Source organism: Microcaecilia unicolor, chromosome 4 (assembly GCF_901765095.1).
Source record: "Microcaecilia unicolor chromosome 4, aMicUni1.1, whole genome shotgun sequence".
NCBI lineage: Eukaryota > Metazoa > Chordata > Amphibia > Gymnophiona > Siphonopidae > Microcaecilia > Microcaecilia unicolor.
Genome location: NC_044034.1, coordinates 235,508,149 through 235,533,421, shown reverse-complemented (window position 1 = coordinate 235,533,421; position 25,273 = coordinate 235,508,149). Strand labels below are relative to the sequence as shown.

Here is a 25,273-nt window from a genome sequence, read left to right as displayed (position 1 = left end):
CACTACCAGCGAGCCAGACGAATCCGTGAGCGCCAGTTCCTTTGCTAGCCAATTTTCAAGCCAGGTTTCTAGATTTCGTTCTGGTAATTGCTCTGGGAGCCCAACTATACGGACATTATTTCTCCGCGAACGGCTCTCTAGGTCCTCCAACTTTGCAGTTTGTTCTTTCAGTTGTTTTTGCAGACTATGGATATCTGGCCCATAACCTCGTGTTTCATCCTCGAGGGCCGCCATTCTGGCCTCCAGATCTCCCGTCCTGATCCCCAAGCCATCCACCGCAGTCTGATATTGATCTAATTTGTCATGCAACGCCGACCATTTCGGAGCCCAAGCTTTTTCGATAGCAGAGGTCAGTTGAATCAATTGCTGCTCTGTAAAATTATGCGTCGTTGCCGCGATTCCCGGGCCTTCCGCCATAACTCCATCCAGGGTTCCCGCTTTATTTTTTTCTTTCTTTGCAGTGCGCAGCGCCATACCACCTGGCGATTTTTGAATATATTTGTCCATACGCACTTGTAGTCTTGATTAATGGTGGTAGTTGCCGCTTTATTGTTAATTAAGCAGTTTAGGGGGAGCGAGTCTCGGAGCTAGAGCAAGTCACGTCCTGCTCAGCTCATCGCATCACGTGGTCTCCTGAGAATACTATTTAAACCTACTCTCTGTTTTCTATCTTTTAACCAGTTTTTTAATCCACATTAGAACACTACCTACTATCCCATGACTCTCCAATTTCCTCTGGAGTCTTTCATGAGGTACTTTGTCAAACACCTTCTGAAAATCCAGATACACAATATCAACCGGCTCACCTTTATCCACATGTTTGTTCACCCCTACAAAGAAATGTAGTAGATTAGTGAGGAAAGATTTCCCTTCACTAAATCCATGTTGACTTTGTCTCATTAATCCATGCTTTTGAATATGCTCCATAATTTTGTTCTTAATAATAGTCTCTACCATTTTGCCCGGCACTGACGTCAGACTCACCGGTCTATAATTTCCAGGATCTCCTCTGGATCCTTTTTTAAAAATCGGCGTTACATTGGCCACCCTCCAATCTTCCAGTACCACGCTCGATTTTAAGGATAAATTACATATTTCTAACAGTAGCTCCACAAGTTCATTTTTCAGTTCTATCAGTACTCTGGGATGAATACCATCCGATCCAGGAGATTTGCTACTCTTCAGTTTGTAGAACTGCCCCATTACATCCTCCAGGTTTACAGAGAATTCATTAAGTTCCTCCGACTTGTCAGCTTCAAATACCATTTCCGGCACCGGTATCCCACCCAAATCTTCCTCGGTGAAGACCGAAGCAAAAAATTCATTTAATCTCTCCGCTACAGCTTTGTCTTCCCTGATTGCCCCTTTTACTCCGCGGTCATCTAGCAGTCCAACCGATTCTTTTGCCGGCTTCCTGCTTTTAATATACCTAAAGAAAAATTTTACTATGTGTTTTTGCCTCCAACGCAATCTTTTTTTCGAAGTCCCTCTTAGGCTTCCTTATCAGTGCTTTGCATTTGACTTGACATTCCTTATGCTGTTTCTTATTATTTTCAGTCGGTTCCTTCGTCCATTTTCTGAAGAATTTTCTTTTAGCTCTTATAGCTTCCTTCACCTCACTTTTTAACCACGCCGGCTGTCGTTTGGTCTTCCATCCTCCTTTTTTAATATGCGGAATATATTTGGCCTGGGCTTCCAGGATGGTGTTTTTGAACAGCATCCACGCTTGACGTAAATTTTTGACCCTCGCAGTCACTCCTCAAATTTTTTTTCCACCGTTCTTCTCATTTTATCATAGTCTCCTTTTTTAAAGTTAAACGCTAACGTATTTGATTTCCTATGTATACTTACTTCATAGCTAATATAAAATCTGATCATATTATGATCACTGTTATCAAGTGGCCCCAGCACCATTACCTCCCGCACCAGATCACGCGCTCCACTAAGGACTAGGTGTAGAATTTTTCCTTCTCTTGTCGGCTCTTGTACCAGCTGCTCCTTAAAGCTGTCCTTGATTTCATCAAGGAATTTTACCTCCCTAGCGTGCTCCGATGTCTTTTAGAACAAGATTTGAGCCTGCCCACTACCTTTTAAAGTTCTTTGGCTGTTAAGTTTCTACCTCTAGAAAAAGTTTCAGTTTAAAACGATGGGAAAAGTGTCTACTACTAGAGAAAATTTCAGTTTTAAAACTATGGGAAAAGGGTTGTACACTTTATGGAAACTAGTTAGTATTGCTTGCTATTCTCTCTCTCTTTTTTTTGCTTTCCCCACTAAGACTAAATTAGGCCCTGCAGTGCCTGCTAGAAGCTATCTGTTAATGCTGTGGTACAAAGATCAAGTTTTAAAACTAGGGGGAAAAGAGTATGGAGATTAGTTGATAAAGTTTGCATTTTTATATTTTTATTCTGCCTATCACTAACCTACAATTCCTCCTTTAAACCCCAGTCTTTAAGTTCCCAAAGCACAAAGCAAAATAATGTTCACTTACCAGAGAAATGCACTCTTCTCTCAGAACTTCTCAGACTCTTCATGGTGTTTCAGGCAGTGGCACTGATTGCTTATGCTGCTGACCTGGAAGACTTGCCTCTGCCACATCCCACCCCCCCACCCCCCTCTGATGCAACTTCATATTTTGCTGCCAAACGCTGAAAGGTAAGGCTTCCAGATCAGCGCTGAACGTGTTGTGTGGGAATTGCTACGGGTCCCTTGCAGGTGTCTGAGAGAAGAATTTCTAGCACAGAATGTGCCTGTGGGAATTGTTGCAGGTCCCTTGAAGGCAGCTGAGGGAAACATTTCTGTTGCAGACCCTGTGCCGTTTTAGTAGCCCTTTTCTGGACTGTCCACATATTTCTAGGTTGAGGTAGGACCAATGACTAAATTTGTATTCAGCTAGATAGTCTCATAGTATTCAACCAATCCATTTATCAGAAGAATATTTTACTTTCATTCAAATCGGGTCAACATTAAAAAATTGAAGAGCATGTACAGGATAATCTCAGCCATGGTGAACATGTGTTCCCCTTCCAAAAGGGTGTCTGGGTCAACGTTAGACAATTCAGTTGGAAAGTATGTGCAGGATTTTAATCAGCCATGCTGAGTATTTGTTCAAAAATGATGTCTGGACCACCGTTTGAAAACTGAAAAGTATGTACAGGGTTCCAAAGTATTGATTTTCAGTTTCAATATTGGTTAAGCGTGATTAATTGTGATTAATTGTGATTAATTGTGCGATTAAAAGTTTTGGTTGTGCAATTAATCACGGTTAGAATTCCTATTGTTGCTCGCCCCTAATTCTTATCATAACCTTCATATGCACAGTGCTCTGCTACTGTCAAATTGTTAATTTACCACTCCTTCCCCTTTAAAAAAATGCTGTTTTAACTAATTATGGGACCCTTTTACCAAGCTGCTGCAAAAAAGGCCCTGCGGTAGCGGTGGCATCCATTTTTGCCACACACCAGGGCCTTTTTTACCACAGCAAGTAAAAAGCCTCAAAAAACGCAAGGCCAGGCTGGGGGGGGTGCGCACCAGTAGAAGTTCCGAGTTGCCATGTGGCAACTCTTTAGTAAAAGGACCCCCATTAGAGAAATCTTTAGTCATACTTGTAATAACTCAAATTTTTTTTAATGATCAAAATTTGTTGTCCGCAAACCTACACGGCGAACAGTTTGATCCAGTGACCTCAAAGTATATCGTGTGGTTTCTCTAAATGGTTTTCATAAGGCATTTTTCCAATATATGTTTTGTCAGAATGCTATGCTTTATTGAAATAAAAGACAGTCATTTCAAATCCTCTATTCAGATGATGCCACTTCACGGAAAAGAATGATGCATCAGCTATCTGTGCCATATTCTTTTAAAACTGAGATCAATATGCATGTGTTGCATTTTTTTATAACACTTAGACCACTAATAGGAGAGGGGGTGGCGGCCTAAAATACTAAGGAGAGCATAAATGCATAAGACAAATAGCTAAGGCTTTAAACTGAAACAGCCCGCCTAAGAAGGCTCTCAGATGCTGTGGATGAAAAATTACATATTTTAAACCCAGATATCATACTAAACACTTGCAAGGGTATGCTAATAAAAAGATGCATCCAAGGTGCGGAAGCTGCTAGTGTGGCTTTGTAAACAGGGGCCTCTGTAAATTATGAAAGAACAGTCTCACAACAGAATTAAGGTCCTGCTCAAACACAAAAGACAATAGAAATGTTACACAATCAGACACATCAGAAAGGGAGTCTTCCAATACAGCTGATAAATGCTGCAGCTCATTAACATCCTGGTGAGGAGCCTGATCTCCTATCACTGGTAATTCCCCTGCATTTTTAATGGCAACTGATAAGAAATACACCTTGTTCATAGGAAGAATAGACATAGAGAAACATTTCAAGACTTCAATTTGGTATTTTTTAAAGAAATCCACAGGGGACATACCAGCCGACTTAGGGAAATTCAATATACAAAGGTTTAACCTTCTACTGAAATTCTCAATTTGCTCTATCTTTTGGGACAGCCTTACATTATCATTAATAATGGCAGCAGCTGAAGTTTCCAAGTTTTTAACATCTGTCTTAGGGGTTCTTTTACTAAGCCGCAGTAAAAAATGGTCTGCAGTAGTGTAAGCGCATGTTTTGGGCCTACAAAAAAGTATTTTTTTAAATGGGACAGGAAAAGGACACCTGGTAAAACTGAAACCAGCACATGCCTAAAAACAGCCTGAGCCCTTAACGCCACCCATTGATCTAGCGGTAAGGGTGCATGCACTACATACATGGTGACCGGTCGGCAAGCACCAACTCCCAATTAGAAACACCGTGCATGGGAGGAAATAAATAAATAAATTGTCCAGGTATTGTGGGCACGAGACAAATCTGAAATTACCGCCGGGGGGGGGGGGGGGGGGGGGGGACAGTAGCCTGGCAGTAGTCTCATTTTGAATCACACTGCACGCATATAGAGCCTAACACGCCTTTGTAAAAGGGCCCCTTAGCTTCTTCTGAGGTATTCAAATACCATGTCTATTCGATTCCAACTTTGTAGTTAGCATATTCATTTTGCTCACAATCAATGAAGTTTCTTGGGCAGATTTAAACACCGTAGCAGTTAGCACTTGAACAGCCTTCCAAATATTGTCCAGTGGAACCACCATCAAGGAGGTAAAATCTTGCAAAACTCCCAGAGCAATAAGCTCAGCATGCACTCCATTAGGTCTGACACAATCCCCGGGGCTACAGTGACTTCCACGTCTTAAGGGGACCCATCTTTGACCCGTTTCTTAGCCGGGCACAGTGGAGGAATGACAACCAGAGGTGACAATGAGATATCGAGTCCTAGAGAAGAAGGCACTCCCTCACCTGATACTACCGCCGAACCCAATCCTCTGGTTCCCATCTATGGGGGCCTCAGGGTGTAACACTCCAGTGTTTGCTGCACTAGGAAGGAGGTTTGAGCTGGGGGTAGCTGGCCCTTGAACAGCCCCTTTGCATTTTGTATGAGAGTTCCCAACAAACATATACAGAAAGCAAGCAAGAAACGCTTCACCAGCCAACCTTCTGGAGCAGAACTGCACAGAGATACATTCAGTCCACCATTTACATTTAATTTAAATGTCTTTGTTCTAGAATTATTGCCTCCTACTTGCCTTCTCTATATTTGGCAGAAACATGAACTGTCTTCATGGTTTGTCGAATAAATTTAAGTGAGATTTTACATCTCATGGACTCCTTGGTTCCTTTTGTTGTCCTCATTGCATTTCCTTTTGTAATCACCCATAAGGATCTTGTTCTCCTGTTTTCTTCCTTTTTTATAGTAATGCCTAGTGATGAAACCCTAACACACACCATAAGGTTATGTAACATACTTGTCTTGAACCCCCTTACACAATTTTTTGAGGCCCATTTTAAATACATGATCTATACTTTTGTTTAAATGTCACAAAGTTTAATTGTATGATACAGATGTCACAATATGTGGAAATTATTCTTATTTTATTTTATTTACTTTCACAACTTATACACTGCCTGCACCTAACTGGTTCACGAACAGGTATTATGTCACAAGTGTTCATCCAGCTATTATTTATTTATTTATTTAATTGGATACTGCTTTTTTTATTCATATGATTTCCTGTTGTTTTGTTTTTACAATAGTATTTGCCTCTGATACAGCCCATTTAGGACGAAACACATGTTGGGCATGATTTTATCTTGTCTAATAATACATTTCTCTGCTGTTATCTATTGCTGTTATCAATTTCTTCCATAGTGGAGATTGCAGATTACCTGTCTTCCTGCTGTTTGGAATTATCGTTATAAAATAGACTCGAAATAGGCACTTACTTGGCCTTCACACATGGATTGCTTGTTATAAAATTACCATCTATGTGGTATAATCTACTATGCTACTGAACTAAAATAGCACTTTAGCAGTGGCAACAAAGGAAGCATAAAGAAGAGGAGAAACAAACCAATATGTTCCTAATCATCAGAAAGACCTGATAAAGAAATGTTGAGGCCAATATTGGGTTTTAAAACCATTAATAGCTGCAGGCAGAATTAAGAAAGAGGCTAACCAAGAAGACAGATTAAAGTGAATTCTCAGATTGTGAAATGCATTCAGAATGAAAACAGTAAGAAATGCAGTCACTGGAACAACTGAGTGGCACAAGTCAATAAAAAAAATAGATAACATTTTTAACTTGTAAATAGAAAGAGGAAACATATATACTTACCCTGGCTGAGTATCATTTGTAACACAGTGATAAGTAAAAGTTCCAAACATCTGAACACCAAGAATGCCATACAGAAGTAGAAAGAAGAGAAGAAAAATGGAAACACTCCAGATTTGTTCTCCAGAACGTCTACAAGGAAAGGACAGATTTGAACCAGAAGATTTTCAATAATATGAAATAAATATATGAATTCATATTCTACATTATTTTGGGGTGCCTTATTTGATTTTTTTGGGTAGAGTCAAGATGATGAAATGTCATTTGACTGCACTAACTAGGCATTTACAGTCGCACGATCTGGTTAAGTGCCACTGAAAATGCCCAGTTAGCCATGGGCAGACAATTTAAATGGCAAGAAGACTCTCCTGGCCATTTAATCATTCTTTGAATATCGAGCCCATTATTTTTAAATATTTATCATTTGTATGCTTTTCATGATATGGGGTATTGTAAATAATCCTCTAAATCGCAGTAGCGTGGTAGTGGGGTTCACTCATTCAATATAGTACTGAAATTACATCACCACTATCCAGTAAGAATGGGTAATTTGGAAAACAGCCTCAAAGTACCAAGGTCTATGATGGTTCCTTTCAGTACTAAATCAATCCCGTTTGCCGATTACTCGATCTATACAGGGATTTGATAGCTATCATAGGCCCTGAAACCATTTTTTCATATCAATCATCTTCATCATATAGTTGGTAAAGATTAGTGTAACCCATATTTAACAAAGATTTGATGTGCAAACATGAAAAGGACTCCAGAGATCTAATTTGCCATGTATATTACCCAATATATAGAAGAACAGTGAAGAAAAATGGGTACAACAGCGGACCAACAATAAACAACAACAATTTGGAAGCAGAAGCTCAAAGGTTTGCTTGTTTGTTTTGAGCTTATGGCAATGATGGCTGTGGGGGCAGAGGAGTAGATTAACCAAATTGGCTTACTTGCTTACAGTGGTGGACTCAATAGCCTCACATCCACTCCTGTATTAAACCTACTTGCTTGGCAATGACGGCTGCGCGGGGGTGGACAGATTAACCAAGTCCTTCCTTGAGTCCTTGCTTGGCTCGACTGCTGGTCCGCCCAGTGATGTCAGTTCCCGTTCCGGCTGAGACAGCGTGCGTGAGGGAAAAGGGAGCAAAGCAGTGACAGCGGCTTGGGTGACAGCAGGAGGAATGGAAGCAACGTCTTGGGTGACAGTAAGAGGGAAAAGGGAGTGAAACAGTGACAGCGGGTAAGAGGGAGAGAGGTGGGGAAATCCCAAATCAAGACTCCCAAATATTTTGCAAAACGAATCGATTCGTCCAAAACGAATCAGCGAATCAATTTGAATCATGAATTGGACAGCACTACTATATACACATCCTCCTCATGCATACCTCAACACGTACAAACTGACAACTCCAGCACTACCTATAAACCCATACCTACACTCTACACACAAAACACCTACAAATAAAGATCTACCAAATATAGAAGCAAAGACACATACAACCATCCAAGTCATCTCTATACAAACACACCTCATATATACCTCCAAACATATGCCCACTTAGACACACAGATATTTCACACCTCCACACACCAAAACTATATACCAGCACATACATTCCTATTCCCTTCCCAGATACACACACACACAACATCTACATACATAAACACCTCTCCACATTCACAGAAACCATTAAATATACCACCACATACTAGCCCCACATACAGATAACTTGCACATGTAAAACACACATAAGGCCCACACACACTCTTTATTATAGACATACACAGGAACATCCACTACACTCCCACACACATCTACATCCAAAACACACCCTCATCACATCTGTAGTTACCCTCTATACAATGTCTTCCACTCACATCCCTCATTATACACAAACATATACATTCCACATCTGAACATATTACAAAACTAAAATAGGGCCAGATTACAAAGACACAAAGAAACTATACCAACTTGTGAACAAACTACTAGACACTACAGTGGTCACCGCAACCAATACAGACACTCCATCTGCAGATAAACTCGCTAAATACTTTCATGAAAAAATTACAAACCTACGTAAAACACTACCTTGGGACAATACTGATACCGAAAACTTCATCGATAGTTTGGATCCAAACCCCGGAGAATACCCAGCTGACCGAACATGGTCAAACTTTACACCCCTCACCGTCGATACAGTCACCCAGGCGATCAAAAGGTTCTCCAGCACCTACTGCAAACTGGATACCTGCCCCAGCTACCTACTAAAATCCACCCCTGACCACTTCATAACAGACCTCACATCCCACCTAAACTACATGCTCCAACAAGGTCTTTTCCCTGAGGAATACGGCAACATCCTACTCACCCCAATCCCAAAAGATACCAAGAAAAAAAACAATTGAACTTGCCAACTACCACCCAGTTGCATCTATCCCACTAGCTGTCAAACTGGTGACCAAACAGATTACTGACTACATGGATAAGTTCTCACTACTACATGAATCACAATCGGGATTTTGCCCCCTCCATAGTACTGAAACTGTGTTAGTCATTCTCCTGGCCAAATTCAAGTAGGACATAACTACTGGCAAGCATACTTCTCCTCCAATTCGATATGTCGAGCACATTTGATATGGTAAACCACAACATATTACTAAAAATTTTAGATTACTTCGGGATTGGTGGAAATATACTTAGCTGGATCAAGGATTTTCTAACCACCAGAACATACCAAGTGAAATCAAACTCAAACATATCACCACCTTGGAAAGCAGACTGGGGAGTACCTCAAGGATCACCACTATCAACAACACTTTTCAACATAATGACGATCCCACTGGCCAACTCCTTATCAAAGCAAGGCCTCAATCCGTTCATCTATGGAGACGATGTCACAATATTCATTCCCTTTAGACATGATCTAACAGAAATTACCAACGAAATCAAACTCAGTTTGAACACCATGGACTCATGGGCAAACTCTTTTCAACTGAAACTGAACACTGAAAAAACACATTGCCTCATCCTATCATCCCAGCACAATATGTACAAACCCACAACCTTAATCACCTCAAACCACACCCTTCCTATCTCAGACAGCCTGAAAATACTCGGCGCTACAATCGACCGCAACCTTACATTTGAGAGCCAAGTGAACTCTACAACAAAGAAAATGTTCCACTCAATGTGGAAACTTAAACGCGTAAAACCTTTCTTCCCAAGGGAAATATTTTGCAACCTAATACAATCAATGGTACTAAGTCATGCAGATTATTGCAATGGAATCTATGCAGGATGCAAAGAACAACTCACAAAGAAACTTCAGATCGCTCAAAACACAGCAGCCAGGCTGATATTTGGTAAATCACGATTCGAAAGTGCCAAGTCCCTCCGAGAAAAACTGCATTGGCTTCCAATTAAAGAACGTATTACCTGGGAGTCACGTGATGCTAGGCTAAGGGGAGGACGCCGCACGTTAGAGCTCCGCGGACCCTCGCTAACATCTGCCCTTAGCGACATCAAAATCAGCGAGAAAACCTTCAAAAAAGCGTAGACCGAGCAGGGGGAATCTCCCGGCGGTGTAAATCAGCTGCGATCTCTATTTCAGCCGCGATGACAACAAAAGCAAACAGGAAAGACGGGACGAGGAGCCGCGTGGGAGAGAGTAAAATGGCGGACGCGGCCTCCTCGGGAGAATCGGTTGGATCAGTCTGGGCGGCGGAGATCGCAGCAGAAGTCTCGAGCCATCTAGAGGCGTCAGTTGATAGGAAACTACAACGGATCTCGGACCAAATAGAAAAGATGGACGGGAAACTTGAAGGATTAAAAACAGATATGGCAGGCTTCCAACAGCGCCTGTCAGATGTAGAAGATCAATCAACACAGCAAGTGGCAGCCCAAAGCGCCATGCAAAAAAAGCTGGAAAGTCTGGAGGCAAAAATCGAGGACCTAGAGAATAGGTCCAGACGCAACAACCTAAGGCTGGTGGGACTGCCGGAGTCCCTGAGAGAAGTAGACCTTCGGGGATTCCTGGAAAAATGGCTGCCCCAGGTACTTGCCCTGAAACAATTGGAGAACTGTCTTAAGATTGAAAGGGCGCATCGCCTGGGGCAGCGAAGACAAGGGGAAGAGAGACCACGAATAGTGATTTGCAGAGTGCTGAATTACGACCACAAGCAGGAAATTTTGCGTGCCTGGAGACAGAAGGGAAGGATTCAATATGAAGAATCAACTGTTCTATGTTTCCAGGACTTTTCGGCAGCGGTGACAGCCCAGCGTAGACGGTTTTCAGAGGTCTGCAAGCAACTACATGAGAAAAGAGCACGTTTTGCTTTGTTATTTCCCGCCAAGCTGAGAGTCCAGAATGATGGTAAGCAACATGTTTTTACTTCTCCAGAGGAGGCGAAGGAGTTTGTAAAGCGGATGACAACTCATCCAGAGGAGAGTAGCGCAGCTGTGGACTCCAGAAGCAGTCCAGTGCATTGACTGGGGGGAAAAGGGACAGAGAGATTGGTCTGAAGCATGTGCAAAAGAAGAAGATGGCTGTGACATAAGCAAGCAGCTACATTGAACAATATAAATGTAGGTTGAAAGTATGTCCTAGAATGAGGAGGGAGAGACTGTGTGTTATTCATTTCCGAGAGAGGGAGATGTGTGCTATGTAGGGGTAATATAAATCAGTATGGTACAAGATGTCGCGGGGTGAGGGGAGGGGCGGGAACGTGACCGGTTCTCAAAGAGGACCCAAGTAACGCTTTTGGAATGTGGGGAGGGGGGGGGGAGGGGGGGATGGGAGGGAGGGGGGGGGGGGGACACAGCAGACGAGGGTTGCGGGGATTTGTATGGTTTTTTTTTGTTTTTTTTTTATTTCATCAGAGCAGACTTGGGTCGCAGCGCTGTGGTGCAGTCTCAGTTTGATATCGGAGGGAGGGCACGCCCAGGGGCTGGGGGGTGTGACCTGTATCAAAGTGTTAAAAATTAAGTTTAATTGGAAAGCTTGGGAACTAATGAGGTATGGTTAAAGTAATATCATGGAATGTGGGGGGGATTTCATCACCCATCAAGCGTACCAAAGTCTTACAAGCAATGAAACGCCATAAGGCGGATATAGTGTTCTTACAAGAAACGCATTTGACGACATCGGAACATAGTAAGTTTCAGAAAGGTTGGATAGAACAGGTAGTGGGCGCTCCGGCGGTAGGCAAGAAAGGGGGAGTTCTTATAATGTTCCGTAAGGGCCTGCAATTTCAGATCAAAAGGGTTAAACGGAGCCCAGAGGGTAGATTTGTGCTGGCAGAAGTGGAGATGGGGAATGTCACATACACTTTTTGCAATGTTTATGCACCAAATGTTTGGGATCGCAAATTTTACAAAACTCTTCTAGAGCTGCTGAGTCCCTATCAGGGGAAAAATGTCATACTGGGTGGAGACTTTAATTTAGTATATGATATTCAGATGGACAAAACGGGCGTGCATGCGCCGAATTTGGGTCATGCTGCTTGGGGCCTGCCTTTTCTCTGTAAGACACTGGATTTGATTGATGCGTGGAGGGTTTTACATCCCACCCAGAAGGATTACACGCATGTGTCTAGAGCACACCTCACGCAGTCACGCATTGATTACTTGTTCATTTCCAGAGATCTCTTTTCTAAAGTATCAGTTGCAGAGATAGGTCCGTGTGAAATATCGGATCATTCGCTTATCTGGTTGCAGATGCAAGGGTTAGGGGAAATGGGGAGTAGGGGAGGCTGGAGATTTCCATTGGAATTGTTTTGGGACTCTAAGTTTAAGGAGTACATAGTTGGGAAATGGAGGGAATTCGCGGACCACAATAAGGAGCATCAACACCAACCTCGTTTATACTGGGAAACCTCCAAAGCAGTGATGCGGGGTGAGATCATAGCTTATAGGGCCAGGGTCAAAAAGATGAGAGATAAGGAGATTCTTAGATTGGAAAAAGAAATCCGTTTACAAAGGGTAAGATGTGGGGCAAAAATGACACCGGAAGGGAAAGGTGCTCTTCTAGCCACACAGCAGGCCTTGAATGAATTGCTCCATCAGAGGGCGAAGAAATCACATATGTATTATAAATACCAATACTTTATTCATGGGAATAAGACAGGAGCGCTGATGGGCAGATTGTTAAGAGGGGAAGGGGGTAATAAGAGCATTTTGGAAATAAGGGAAGAGGGAGGTAGACTTCTTAGGACAGCTAAAGATATAACGGAGCGCTTTAAAAGGTATTATGAATGTTTATATCGGGAGCCCACTGATATAGTGCCAGATAGTATGCTTTACTTAATTAATCATACCCTGCCCCGAATATCGGATTCACAAAAGCTATATCTAAATGGCCCAATTACAGAAGGTGAAGTGATGTTGGCATTCCAACAAAGTAAGATACAAAAAGCGCCGGGGCCAGATGGTTTTACTATGGCCTACTTTAAGATAGTCCAGGAGCGGGTGACACTTCCCTTGTTAAATTTATATAATGAGATGGCCAATACAGGAGAGATGTCGGACTCCATGAACATAGCGAAAGTGATAGTGTTAAAGAAACCCGGAAAGGATGGATCAGAAGTAGGGTCATATAGACCCATATCATTGCTAAACTGTGACGTTAAGATATATGCTAAGATTCTGGCGAATCGACTGTCTAGAGTATTGCCAGACTTGATCGCTTCCCCACAAGTCGGGTTTGTGAAGGGTAGATCAGTGGGGAAGAATGTTAGGGCTCTTTTGGCGTCTCTTGAAATTGTAGAGGCCGGGAAAAGGCCTTCTCTGCTGGTCAGTTTTGACGCAGAGAAGGCCTTTGATCGCGTAGTTTGGAACTTTCTGTTCCAGGTGATGGAAAGAGTTGGTATAGAAGGTATGTTTCGAGGGGCTGTGGGGGCGCTTTATTACAATCCCAGGGCGTTTTTATGGGTTAATGGGGAGCAATCTTCATTGTTCAAAATCAGGAGGGGCACGAGGCAGGGGTGCCCATTGTCCCCTCTGCTCTTTGTGCTCGCATTGGACCCTCTGATCAGGGAGATCGAGTCACATCCAGAGGTGGAGGGGGTGACCTGGGGAGCTTCTTCATTCAAGGTTTCTGCATTTGCAGACGATATATTAGTCCATCTTACACAACCGGGTCGTTCATTGAGAGCCCTATTGGAACTGTTCCAGGAGTATGGGGATTTTGCGGGTCTCCGGATTAACTACTCTAAATCCTTAGCACTAACAGCACACGCAAGTGTAAAGAGGGAGTGGGAGTCTGGGTTCCCGCTTAAATGGGCGACGGATTTCCTCCCGTACTTAGGTGTGAGAGTTGCAATGAGCACGACCAAATTATATCAACTGAATTATACAAATTTATTAGATAAGATGAAGGGCCGGTTGGGTCAATGGGGGATGCTGCCGCTTACTTTACATGGGAGAGTTCACCTGTTTCGTATGGTGGAATTTCCCAAGTGGCTGTATGCATTTCAGGTGTTGCCTTTGCGACTCAGACAAAAAGATCTCCGCCAGTTGTATAGACACCTGCGGAAGTTCGTGTGGAGAAATGCGAAGCCCAAGGTAACATTGCAATGTCTCTTTGGACCATGGAGGGAGGGGGGTTTGGGGCTTCTGAATATGCGGAGATACAACCAAGCGTGTTTGTTGAGACACCTAGGAGATTGGATGTTGGGGAGACAAGATTACACGCCACGTAATATGGAATTTGATTTCTTTAGGCCAACTCATCCATATTATTTGTTACATTGTGCCAGAAGAGAAATACCAGAACATGTGCGCAATAGCGTACTACTGGGCCCCTTGAGAGAGGTGTGGAGGGACCTCAGTGGGCTGTGGGGACTGGGAGCAGATACCTCTGACTTACTTCCGCTACAGGGGAATTTACAGTTTACACCAGGGTCAGACAGTCCAACATTTCGCAGATGGGCAGAGCTGGGGATCACTAGACTTGAACACGTTTTGGATTCTGGAGGGAGGATTTTATCTCTGGGAGCACTGGGGGTGGGCATTAGTCCGACACATCTATTTGCATACCATCAGCTGACACACTATGTTAGATCATTGGAGCCCAGTAAGTTGGAGGGAGGTCACGGGCGTAGATTAAGAGCTTTCTTTGGGGATATTCCCGGAGATAGATTGTCCGTATCGGGAATACAGAAAGCTCTGGGAGAGCTAGAGGGTGGCAAAGACATGGGACAAGTTGGTCAAAGGTGGGCGGAGGATTTGGAGCAACCTCAGTTACAGTTGGATTTTCGGAAATTGATATCTCGTATTCCGCAGATTTCTGTAAACGCAGGATTGCGGGAATGCCAGTACAGAATAATTTTTAGAGCATATATGGCTAAGAACCAAGTGTTTAAATTTGGAGGTGTCGAAGACCCGTTATGTTCCAAGTGCAAACGGGGAGAAGGCACGTTCTTTCATTCTCTTTGGAAGTGCAGCATGATTCAGATCTTTTGGAAACAGATATTCAAATATCTGGAATCCCTGGTGATGCACAAGATTCCGTTTTCACCCCTGGGAATAATTTTGGACAAATACGAAGTATTCAGAACTTGTGGTAGAGGGGCTCAGCAGCTCATACGCAAGGCCAGCATAGTGGGTAAAAAACTTATTATGGGCGCATGGAAAAGTGAGAAATCTCCGGAGTACTGGCATTGGAGGAACAAGTTTCATGAGATCATGGTTATGGAGCGTAGGGGGGTGGGATCCTTCCCCAAGAGACGAAAGGCATTTCTGGACATATGGGAACCATATATACAGTCGCTGTCACCTAGGGCACGGAGTTTAATATTAAATAGGCTCTGAACACTTTTTTTTTTTTAAATATATTTTCTTCTTGCAAGTAAGAGGGTTCCCTATTGGGAAAGGGGACCATAGGTTAACAGGAGAGGAGGAAGTTAGTAGGGTAAGGTCACATTGGTTCTATAGTCATGGTGGTGGGCCATCAGAGTCAAGGTACATCACTGTGTTGATAACTAGGGAGTCTGTTTCAAGGGGGGCCTTGCCTGAATTTTATTTCAGGCAACCGCAATGTAAGCTCCTCTTGCTTAATAGTAGATTAACAGGCTACGGTATAGCCCGGGAAGTTCAGCGAGAGGGAGCTAGGAGTCAGTTGTAGTGTTGATACAGATTTGTTGTTTAATAAAGGGGATAACTGGGAGGGGGAGGGTGGAGCAAGGGAAGGCTTTTCAAGAGGGCTGTTTTGCAGTAGGGGTTGCAGTACATAGTTACTGACATGTTATTTTATTATGTTGTTTGTGGGTAATGCAGTATCAGTGGATTTTATGCGATATATAAGCATTATAACCTAAATGGAGGTTTAACGAGTAGATTGAACCATAAGATAAGGGAATGGGAGGGAGGGAGGGGGGGGGAAGGGGGGGGGGTGAAAATTAAATTCATGATGACAAAGAAGAACTCTGTGTAGTTTGACAAGTTGGTGTTACGTACTGATTCTGAATAGAACTGTTTAATTTCTGTATTTTGTTGTTCATCAATAAAAATGATTTAACTAAAAAAAAGAACGTATTACCTTCAAAATATGCACCCTGGTCCACAAAATTATCTACGGCCAAGCCCCAGGATACATGACAAACCTTATAGACCTACCAAGCAGAAACATAACCAGATCATCTCGAACATACCTAAACCTCCACTACCCAAACTGCAAAGGACTTAAATACAAAGCAACCTATGCATCCAGCTTCTCCTATATAAGCACCAACTGTGGAACGCATGGCCAAAAGATGTGAAAACAACCTACGACCACCTAAACTTCAGGAAATCACTAAAAAAGAACCTGTTCAAAAAGGAATACCCCACCGGCCCAACATAAATACCTACACCCTGCAACACAGCAAAACCAAAGCTCATAATGGACACTATATAACCTTATCCCTCCTCATCCCCCATTGTACCTGACATGTACCTTATCTGACCACAATATCACCTTGTATTTGTTTCTCTACCAGACTTGGCAAATGCCTTTACAGTACTATGTAAGCCACATTGAGCCTGCAAATAGGTGGGAAAATGTGGGATACAAATGTAACAAATAAAAATAAATAAAACACACAGAAACAATACATGGCAAACCACACATCACACCTTTCATACACAATTCACAGAGGCCTACATATATACCTCCCTCCTATGCAAAGATACAAATAGAAACACACTACCACATGCATACATGCACCTCCAATGCACCCCCAACATGTCCCAAACACTTTTTCACATGCTCGCACCCATAATCACCCATCTACAAATGTCCCCCATACACAAATAAATCCTCCACAGATCTCCCCCCACCACACAAATAAATCCTCCACAAATCCCAACAATCACTTACACACATACGGATGCATATAAACATAAGCAGACATACACACCCACATACCAAACCTCATATAGCTAAGAATATATGTACATGCACTATGACACCTGTGATGTATAAGACACCCTCCTGGTCTCCGTGTTCTCTTTTCATATCTTATTGCCCTGAAAATACTATAAGAGGAGTAATTTTACCTGGATAGCTGGCTGTGCATCCCTGGAAGGCTTGCAGCAGGAGAGGCGCAAGCAGAATTACCAAGAGGGCAGCTTCCCCCAGGTTCTAAACCCTTCCCTTCCCTTCCCAGTAGTGCTAATGATGTCTTTATCAGGTCAGACACAGAAACCCTGGAAAGGGAGGTGCTCCACACCTGTAGTGCTTTCCTGGTGGGAAAGGAATCAGGGACATGCTAGGACTTAGCTCAGTAAGCAGTATACCCTGGGGGCCAAAGTGAGGCTTCTAAATGGGTGGGGTAATTTCTCTCGGGGGGAGGGGGGGGAGACGCCCAGGTAAAAAGCCTGCTGTGTCTGAAGAGAGAAAGGAGGAGAAGGAGAGCAACCTTCCTGAGGGCAGGACAGACCTTCCTCATAGAGAACCGGCTGCAAGGAGTAAACAGGCTACCTAACTCATGGCAAGAGGACCCTAAAGGTAATGCAGTGCTTGGTTAGTGAGAGAAGGGGAAGAACTGGTGTCCAGTCCTCACCGGGGAAATGCTGTCATGAGACATGGACTGACCTGCCTGAAGAGGGAGAGAGGGAGAGGGAGTCAGAGTGGTATGAACCTACTGGGACAGGCAGGGGAGTGACTGGGACTCGCTCCTAATTGGCCATGTCAGGGATTGGGCTGACATCTGAGGCAGCAGACGTCAGATTTTAGACCTTATTTAAACTTACCTCTCCCTACATTGGACGCTCTAGCGTTATCCCTAGCAGCTGTGAACTATCGTAATCCTGCTTAGCCTGTGCTCGTGGCACAGTTTGTATTCTCTGTAGTTTGGTTGCCTTTTCACCTTGTCTGTGGTTGTTCTGTGTCTGTTGGTTGTTGCCAGCTTTTTCCCTGATTACTTCACTGCTGTGCAGCTGTCTGCTGTCTCTCCGTCTGCCTTGCCTTTCCCTTCCTGGCTGTGGGTGCTGGCTAGTCCATAGTACGCACGTTCTTTCTTTGTTTGTTTAGTCTTCCCTGTAGCCTGCTTTCACCGTTTGTGTGCAGTGTTTGTTATTTGGCTCTTGTGACCACTGCCTCTTTCCTGACTTATGTAGTTAGAAATAGCCTTTCCTTTTTGTCTACTTTAACCCTTTGTTTGCAGTGTTTGTTATAACCCTTTGTGTGAAGTGTTTGTTACTTGGCTCTTGTGAGCACCGTTCCTTTCCTGACTTATGTAGTTAGAAGCAGCCTTTCCCTTTAGTCTGCTTTAACCCTTTGCATACTGTGTTTGTTACTTGGCTCTTGTGAACCCTGGCCCTCTCTTCAGTCTGTCTTTTCCTTTCCTGACGTATCTGTGGAGCTCTGCTCCTTTTGGTCCCGTGAGTCTAGTAGTAGTACTGCTCCGACCCTGCCTTACCCCCTTTACCTACTGTAGGGAACTGCCTTCTGCTACCTGGGTTATTTGCCTTTGTCTGGGTTCTCTCCCTCTGGTTGTTGTCTATATCTACCTGTTTGGTCTGACGTCTTTCCTTTTGTGTCAGTGCCCAGCGCTGTGTACGCCGCCTGAGCACCAGTCTCTTCTGGGACCTCTCGTTGTTCTTTCCTCTTCCCTAGTATATGACTGGGTTCCGGTTTAGCCTTGCGGCTTGTACACTTGGACTCTGTACAAGTGGGTTCCCGTTCAGCCTTGCGGCCCGCATGAGTGGTCTATTTCCCTTTTCTAGTAGTGCTTGCTGATTTCCCTGAGTGTGCTGGGTTTCGTGGACCTTGTTACTGCATAGCATCTGTTTAGTCTACCCTAGGCCTTGGCTAAGGTCCTTCCTATGCCTCGACCTAGGCTCAAGGGCTCACGATCAATCTAACACAGTCAGCCATGTGAAGGGTGCAGAGACTGTTTCTGAGCAGTCATGGCCTGTGGCCAGGAGAAAGAACTGGTATCCGGTCCTCATCGGGGAAATGCTGTCGAGGGACAGGGATTGACCTGCCTGAAGAGAGAGAGGGGGTCAGGGTCAGCAATGTGAAGGGTGCAGAGACTGTTTCTGAGCATAAGTACATAAGTATTGCCATACCGGGACAGACCAAAGGTCCATCAAGCATCTTATTTCCAACAGTGGCCAATCCAGGTCACAAGTACCTGGCAAGATCTAAAAACAGTACAATACATTTTATGCTGCTTATTCTAGAAATAAGAAGTGGATTTCCCTCAAGCTCATTTTAATAATGGTCTATGGACATTTTCTTTAGGAAGCCATCCAAACCTTTTTTAAACCCCACTAAGCTAACTGCTTTTACCACATTCTCTGGCAACGAATTCCAGAGTTTAATTACACGTTGAGTGAAGAAATATTTTCTCCGATTTGTTTTAAATTTACTACTTTGTAGCTTCATCGATTGCCCCCTAGTTCAAGTATTTTTTTGGAAACAGTAAACAAGTGATTCACATCTACCCTTTCCACTCCACTCATTATTTTATAGACATATATCATATCTCCCCTCAGCCATCTTTTCTCCAAGCTAAAGAGCTCTAGCCGCTTTAGCCTTTTCTCATAAGGAAGTTGTCCCATCCCCTTTATCATTTTCGTTGCCCTTCTCTGTACCTTTTCTAATTCCACTATATCTTTTTTGAGATGCGGTGATAAGAATTAAATACAATATTCGAGGTGAGGTCACACTATGGAGCAATACAAAGGCATTATAACGTCCTCATTTTTGTTTTCCATTCCTTTCCTAATAATATCTAACATTCTATTTGCTTTCTTAGCTGCCGCCGCACACTGAGTAAAGGGAGCTTTCATCAGCTGGATGAGAACGACATTGAGGTCTCATGACATAAGCGGAAGATTGACAGGGGGCTTTGACTAAAGCAAACCTCTCATGAATCAAAAAAATAGAGGCTGTCCAGAGAGGGGCTTACCCTCCACACATTGATGATAAGCATAAACTGCACTGAAGTGAACCATTAAGGAGCTGGTCTTGAGACGACACTGAGACAGGTAAAGAAGGTATTCAAGGAGGGTCTGTGTAGGGCAAGAAAGGGAATCTAGGGCCTTGCCCTCACACCAGATGGCAAACCTCCTCCATTTGAAAGACTAACATCTCTTAGTGGAATCTTTCCTGGAAGCCAGCAAGTCCCGGAAGACACCTTTTGGAAGACCCAAGGAAGCAAATTCTAGGCTCTCAACATCCAGGCTGTGAGGGTCTGAGACTGAAGGTTGGGATACAGAAGACATCCCTTGTTATACGTGATGAGGGTCAGAAAATACTTCTATCTCCACAGTTCTTCAGAGGATAACTCAAGAAGAAGAGGGAACCAGTAGGGCACAATCAGAATCATGGTCTCATGGTCTTTCTTGAGTTTCAGCAAAGTCTTCCCCACAAGAGGTATGGGAGGATATACATACAGAAAACCTGTCCCCCAATGAAGGAGGAAGGCATCCGACACTAGTCTGTCATGGGCCTGGAGCCTGGAACAGAACTGAGGGACTTTGTGACTGATGTGAGTGACAAAGAGATCCTCCAAGGGGATGCTCCACACTCAGAAGATCTCTCAGGCAATGCCCATGTTGTGGTTGCATAATCCTGTTCAGTTTGTAAGCCAAGCTGTTGTTTTTGCCCACCAGATAAGTGGCGCAGGAGCACACCCTGCTGGAAAGCCCAACGCCACATCCAAATGGCCTCCTGACACAGAGAGCATGATCTGGTTCCCCCCTGCTTCTTGGTGTAATACATGGGAACCTGATTGTCTGTTTAGATGAGCACAATTTGGCAAGACAGTCAATCTCTGAAAGTCTTTAGAGCATTCCAAATTGCCCACAGTTCCAGGAGATTGATCTGGAGATCTGTTTCCTGGGCAGATCAAGCACCTTGAGTGTGAATCCTATCTACATGAGCTTCCTAACCTAGGCAAGATGCATCCATCGTCAGCACTTTTTGTGGCTGAGGAATTTGGAATGGAAGAACCAGAGTCAAATTGAATCAAATGGTCCACCACAACAGGGAGCAAGTAAGTTCCAGGGACACTCAGATGACATCTTACAGACTTCCCGTGGCTTGACATCACTGAGAAGCCAGGGTTTATTGGGCAGTTCTCATATGAAGACGTGTCATGGATGTCACATAGACTGTGGATGCCATGTGGCCCAGTAAATTCAACATCTGCTGAGCCGTGACCTGCTGAGGGGTTCGAACCTGCTGAGCTGTGACCTGTTGAGACGTACCCCTTCTCGACTTGCCAAAAGACCTCCTAGATAAGGAGGCAGATGCATAAGACACCTGACGGGAGATAGACGAGATGGTATCAGTGTGTTTCTTGATTTGGTCAGTGACCTCCTCAACCTTCTCTCCAAAAAGGTTATTTATTTGTTTGTTTGTTACATTTGGATCCCACATTTTCCCACCTCTTTGCAGGCTCAATGTGGCTTACATAGTACCTTAATGGTGATCACCAGTTTTGGTATGAACAAATGTAAAGTGATATAGTAGTAGAGTAAAAGTTCATGTGTGACAGACACATTGGGGAATCATAAGAAGGAGGTTAAGTTATCCCCTGGAATGGGGCATCTGCCAACTTCTGCTGAACTGCTGGTTCTAAGTCAGAAACACACAGCCATGAGAGTCTCCGCATTGCTATAATTTGGGAAGAGATCCTGGATGCCACATCAAAAGTGTCGTTGGCACCCCTGGCCAAGAACTTACAACACGCCTTCTGCTGTTTGGCCAACTGGTGAAGCAACTTGGCTTGCTCCAGTGGAAGAGAGTAAGCCAAGTCAACCATCTTGCACACCTAGTCCCGCAAGTAGATGCTCTTGAAGAACTAGTATGATTGTATATGTGACATGAGCATATAGGCCTGGAACATCTTCCTCCCAAAAGAGTCCAAGGTTCAAACTTCTCTGCCAGGGGGAACTGAAGCATAGTCTCTAGAACTCCTGGCCTACTGATTCCACCACCATGGAATGATGAGGCAACTGAGGCTTATCAAATTCAAGGGTACTGTGGATCTGGTACATAATATCGATCTTCTTGGGCAGTACCGGGACAGACAGAAGGGACTCCCAGTTCTGCACAAGAACATCCTGAAGGATCCTGTCATGCAGTGGCACAGTCACAGCCTCTCTAGGAGGAGACTAGTAGTCCAAGACCTTAAGCATCTAGGCCCTGGGCTCATCGTCCACTTTGAAAGGAAATAGAATGGCAGCCACTATTTCCTTAACAAAAGAGGGGAAGGAAAGGCTCTCAGGGGGAGACTTCCTCCTTCTCTGTGTAAGGGAGGGGTTAGAGGGAATACCATAGGATTCATCCTCCGAAAAGTACCATGGATCCTCTTCCCATGAGCACTCCTCATCAGTGTCAGTCAAAACCTCCTCATAGGAGGGTTGAGACCAAGCTTGCCTCAACTTAGAAGAACCATGTCCCTGAGAAGGACGTCGAGGAGTCAGTTCCAGCCTCAACTCCAGCAAAGCTTCCTCCACTGACGTCAAAGAGGTACTGGCTTGGGTGGCAGTCGATACTGGGGCTGCATGTGACACCGGTGTCGGAGGCTGCACTGCAGGCTGAAAGCCAAGCAGGGCTGCAACGGGAGGCAAGGTAGGCACAAGCACCCCCAATGCAGTTCGTTGCATGAAGCCAGCCAGCAGCTCAGGAAGCAAGGCCAGGATGTGCTCATCAAGGACCGAGATCGAGAAAGGCTGGGGCGACAGTTCAGAAAAAGTCTGCAGATCCACTGGAGGTGAAACGGGAGCCTGGTTCTGGCTGCTGGGAGACCGATACACCAGCACCTTTTCTATGGAGGGGGAGTGGTCATCCCAGCACTGATGCTTCTCGGGTGCCGATGCTTCTTGGCCTTCATCGAGGCTCCTTGGTGCTGATGAATATGATGTCAAATCCTCATGCCACCTTGGGGTCAGGTCTGACGCAAGTTGATCCCAGGGGCCATGTACAGCAGTCTGCATCGAGGCAGGTGGAGACCCACTTGATGTACCGCTTCTCCCAGCTTCTATAGATCTAGCAGCCATACGTACTGATGATCCCGATTTCAGTGCAACACTCGACATCTATGCCAATGCCGACGACATTGAGGCTGATGCCGACGACGAGGACTCAGACTGGCCTTCAAAAATTCTTTATCGCTGAGCCTCTCTGGCTAACTGGGTCCTTTTCTTCATTCGAAGTCACAGGATACAGTTAGCAGGGCTATGGTCAGGCCCCAGACACCGACGACACCAAGAATGGGTATCTTTACCAGAGATGGTCCAATTGCACTGGGTACAGCACTTAAAGCCACTGGGAACTTTTGTGGACATGGAAGGAAAAACCTCCGCAGAGAATGCGGCCTAAAAATGGCCCAGCGATGCAGAAAAACACAGGAAACTTAAAAAGCAGGAAAAGAAACTAAAAATAAAAAAGGCAGGACAACAGGGGAACCTGAACGCAGGCATGAAAAAATACAGTTTAGAAAATAGCCGAAAGGCACAAAAAAGGCTCTTCGGCCTGAGCTGTGAAGAGCAGCACGAAAATGCAGTCACCCTTCACTGCAGTAAAAAAAACTGTGGTAACTGCGCTCTCATGCCAGGCGTAACACAATTGCGCATGCACGGTTGAGCGTTTCTCGTGCTCCACAAAGCTCTTAAAAGCTTGCTACAAACTCCAGATCGGGCAACACGGGATTGTGTTACCCACATGTGAGAATAAATAGGCATGTTTGTCCTCGGACAATAATTAAACCATAAAGAAAAATAATTAACTTACTTTAAAATGTTTGTTATCCTCGTTCTTGGTAGCTCAAACCGGAAATAAATACGGAAAGCTCGGATCATAATAAGAGGTCTTGGAATCCTTAACATGCCCCAAGGAGACATCTGATCAACTATTTCTGCAATTTCAAATACCTGTTAATGAAAATACATTAGTATTTGTAAATTATTCCTTGTTTATCAGTTACTACTTTAACATGCAATAGACTGCCAAGTAGTCTGGTGAAAACTGTTGTGCATATTATATTTCACACTCTCTGGGGTTAACCAGACACACAAGAAGCAGAGGTGGACCAAGGGTTTCCACCCCTATGTCTCGTGTATCTGGTTTGTCTTTATCATAGGGGCCTTTCTACCTTTTTGGTTTTGCTGAAACTCTCTGGGGTTACAAGCATCATAAACTACTGGCATCAGAAGAGGTGGAATGGAATGGTGAAGAGACAAAACTATAAGAAATCCCTGCTTGCATTGTATATAAATTCCTCATGATTTAAGTGGATTATCACTTAGGCCGATATGCAGTTTGTGGCAACAAAAACAATTTAGTTCTTATAACCTGCCTAATACCTGTTCAGCTCAATGCGGATAACAAGTTAAAAGAGATTGGAAATAGCCGAGGAGATACGTCACAGTAGAATTTAAGACGTAGTTAAAAGGTGTTCATTAAATAATACTGATTTTACCGCCTTCCTAAAAACAAGATAGTCAGTCACTACGAGGGATAACCAGTCACTAAGAGGGAAAGATCATTCCAAAACTATGCCACCTGAGAGAAAGAAGAAGTGACCACTTTAATGGATCATAAAAGTGCTGACTGCCGTGGGCAGAATCAGACCCGAATATTTCATGCTGTGCCTAATTGGGGCATCAATATTGAATATCTGGGTCTTGGTCTACTGCTGGAAGTAATCCAGGTGCCAGCAGTTACTCAGATTGGATAACTGGCTAAATAAATTTAGAATAGCCTTTTTGCTGTCCTAACATTATTCAGGCACCTTTTCAGCTGTCTAAAAACTGCCATTAGTACATAAGTACATAAGTAATGCCACACTGGGAAAAGACCAAGGGTCCATCGAGCCCAGCAACCTATCCACGACAGTGGCCAATCCAGGCCAAGGGCACCTGGCAAACTTCCCAAACGTACAAACATTCTATACATGTTATTCCTGGAATTGTGGATTTTTCCGAAGTCCATTTAGTAGCGGTTTATGGACTTGTCCTTCAGGGGAGGTGATTCCCGATTCCTTCCGGTGGTCATCTGGTCATTTAGGGCACTTTTTAGGGACCTGTTCGTGAGAAAAAAG

General features: G+C 44.0%; 1 protein-coding gene across 1 annotated transcript in view; it reads right to left on the bottom strand.

Annotated features, from left to right (window-relative positions):
- NALCN (sodium leak channel, non-selective) overlaps positions 1–25,273 on the bottom strand; it is a 690,956-nt gene that overhangs the window by 577,027 nt on the left and 88,656 nt on the right. The window contains 2 exon segments of the mRNA XM_030201343.1: positions 6,734–6,862; positions 23,965–24,104. Coding sequence (XP_030057203.1) covers positions 6,734–6,862; positions 23,965–24,104 — 269 coding nt within the window.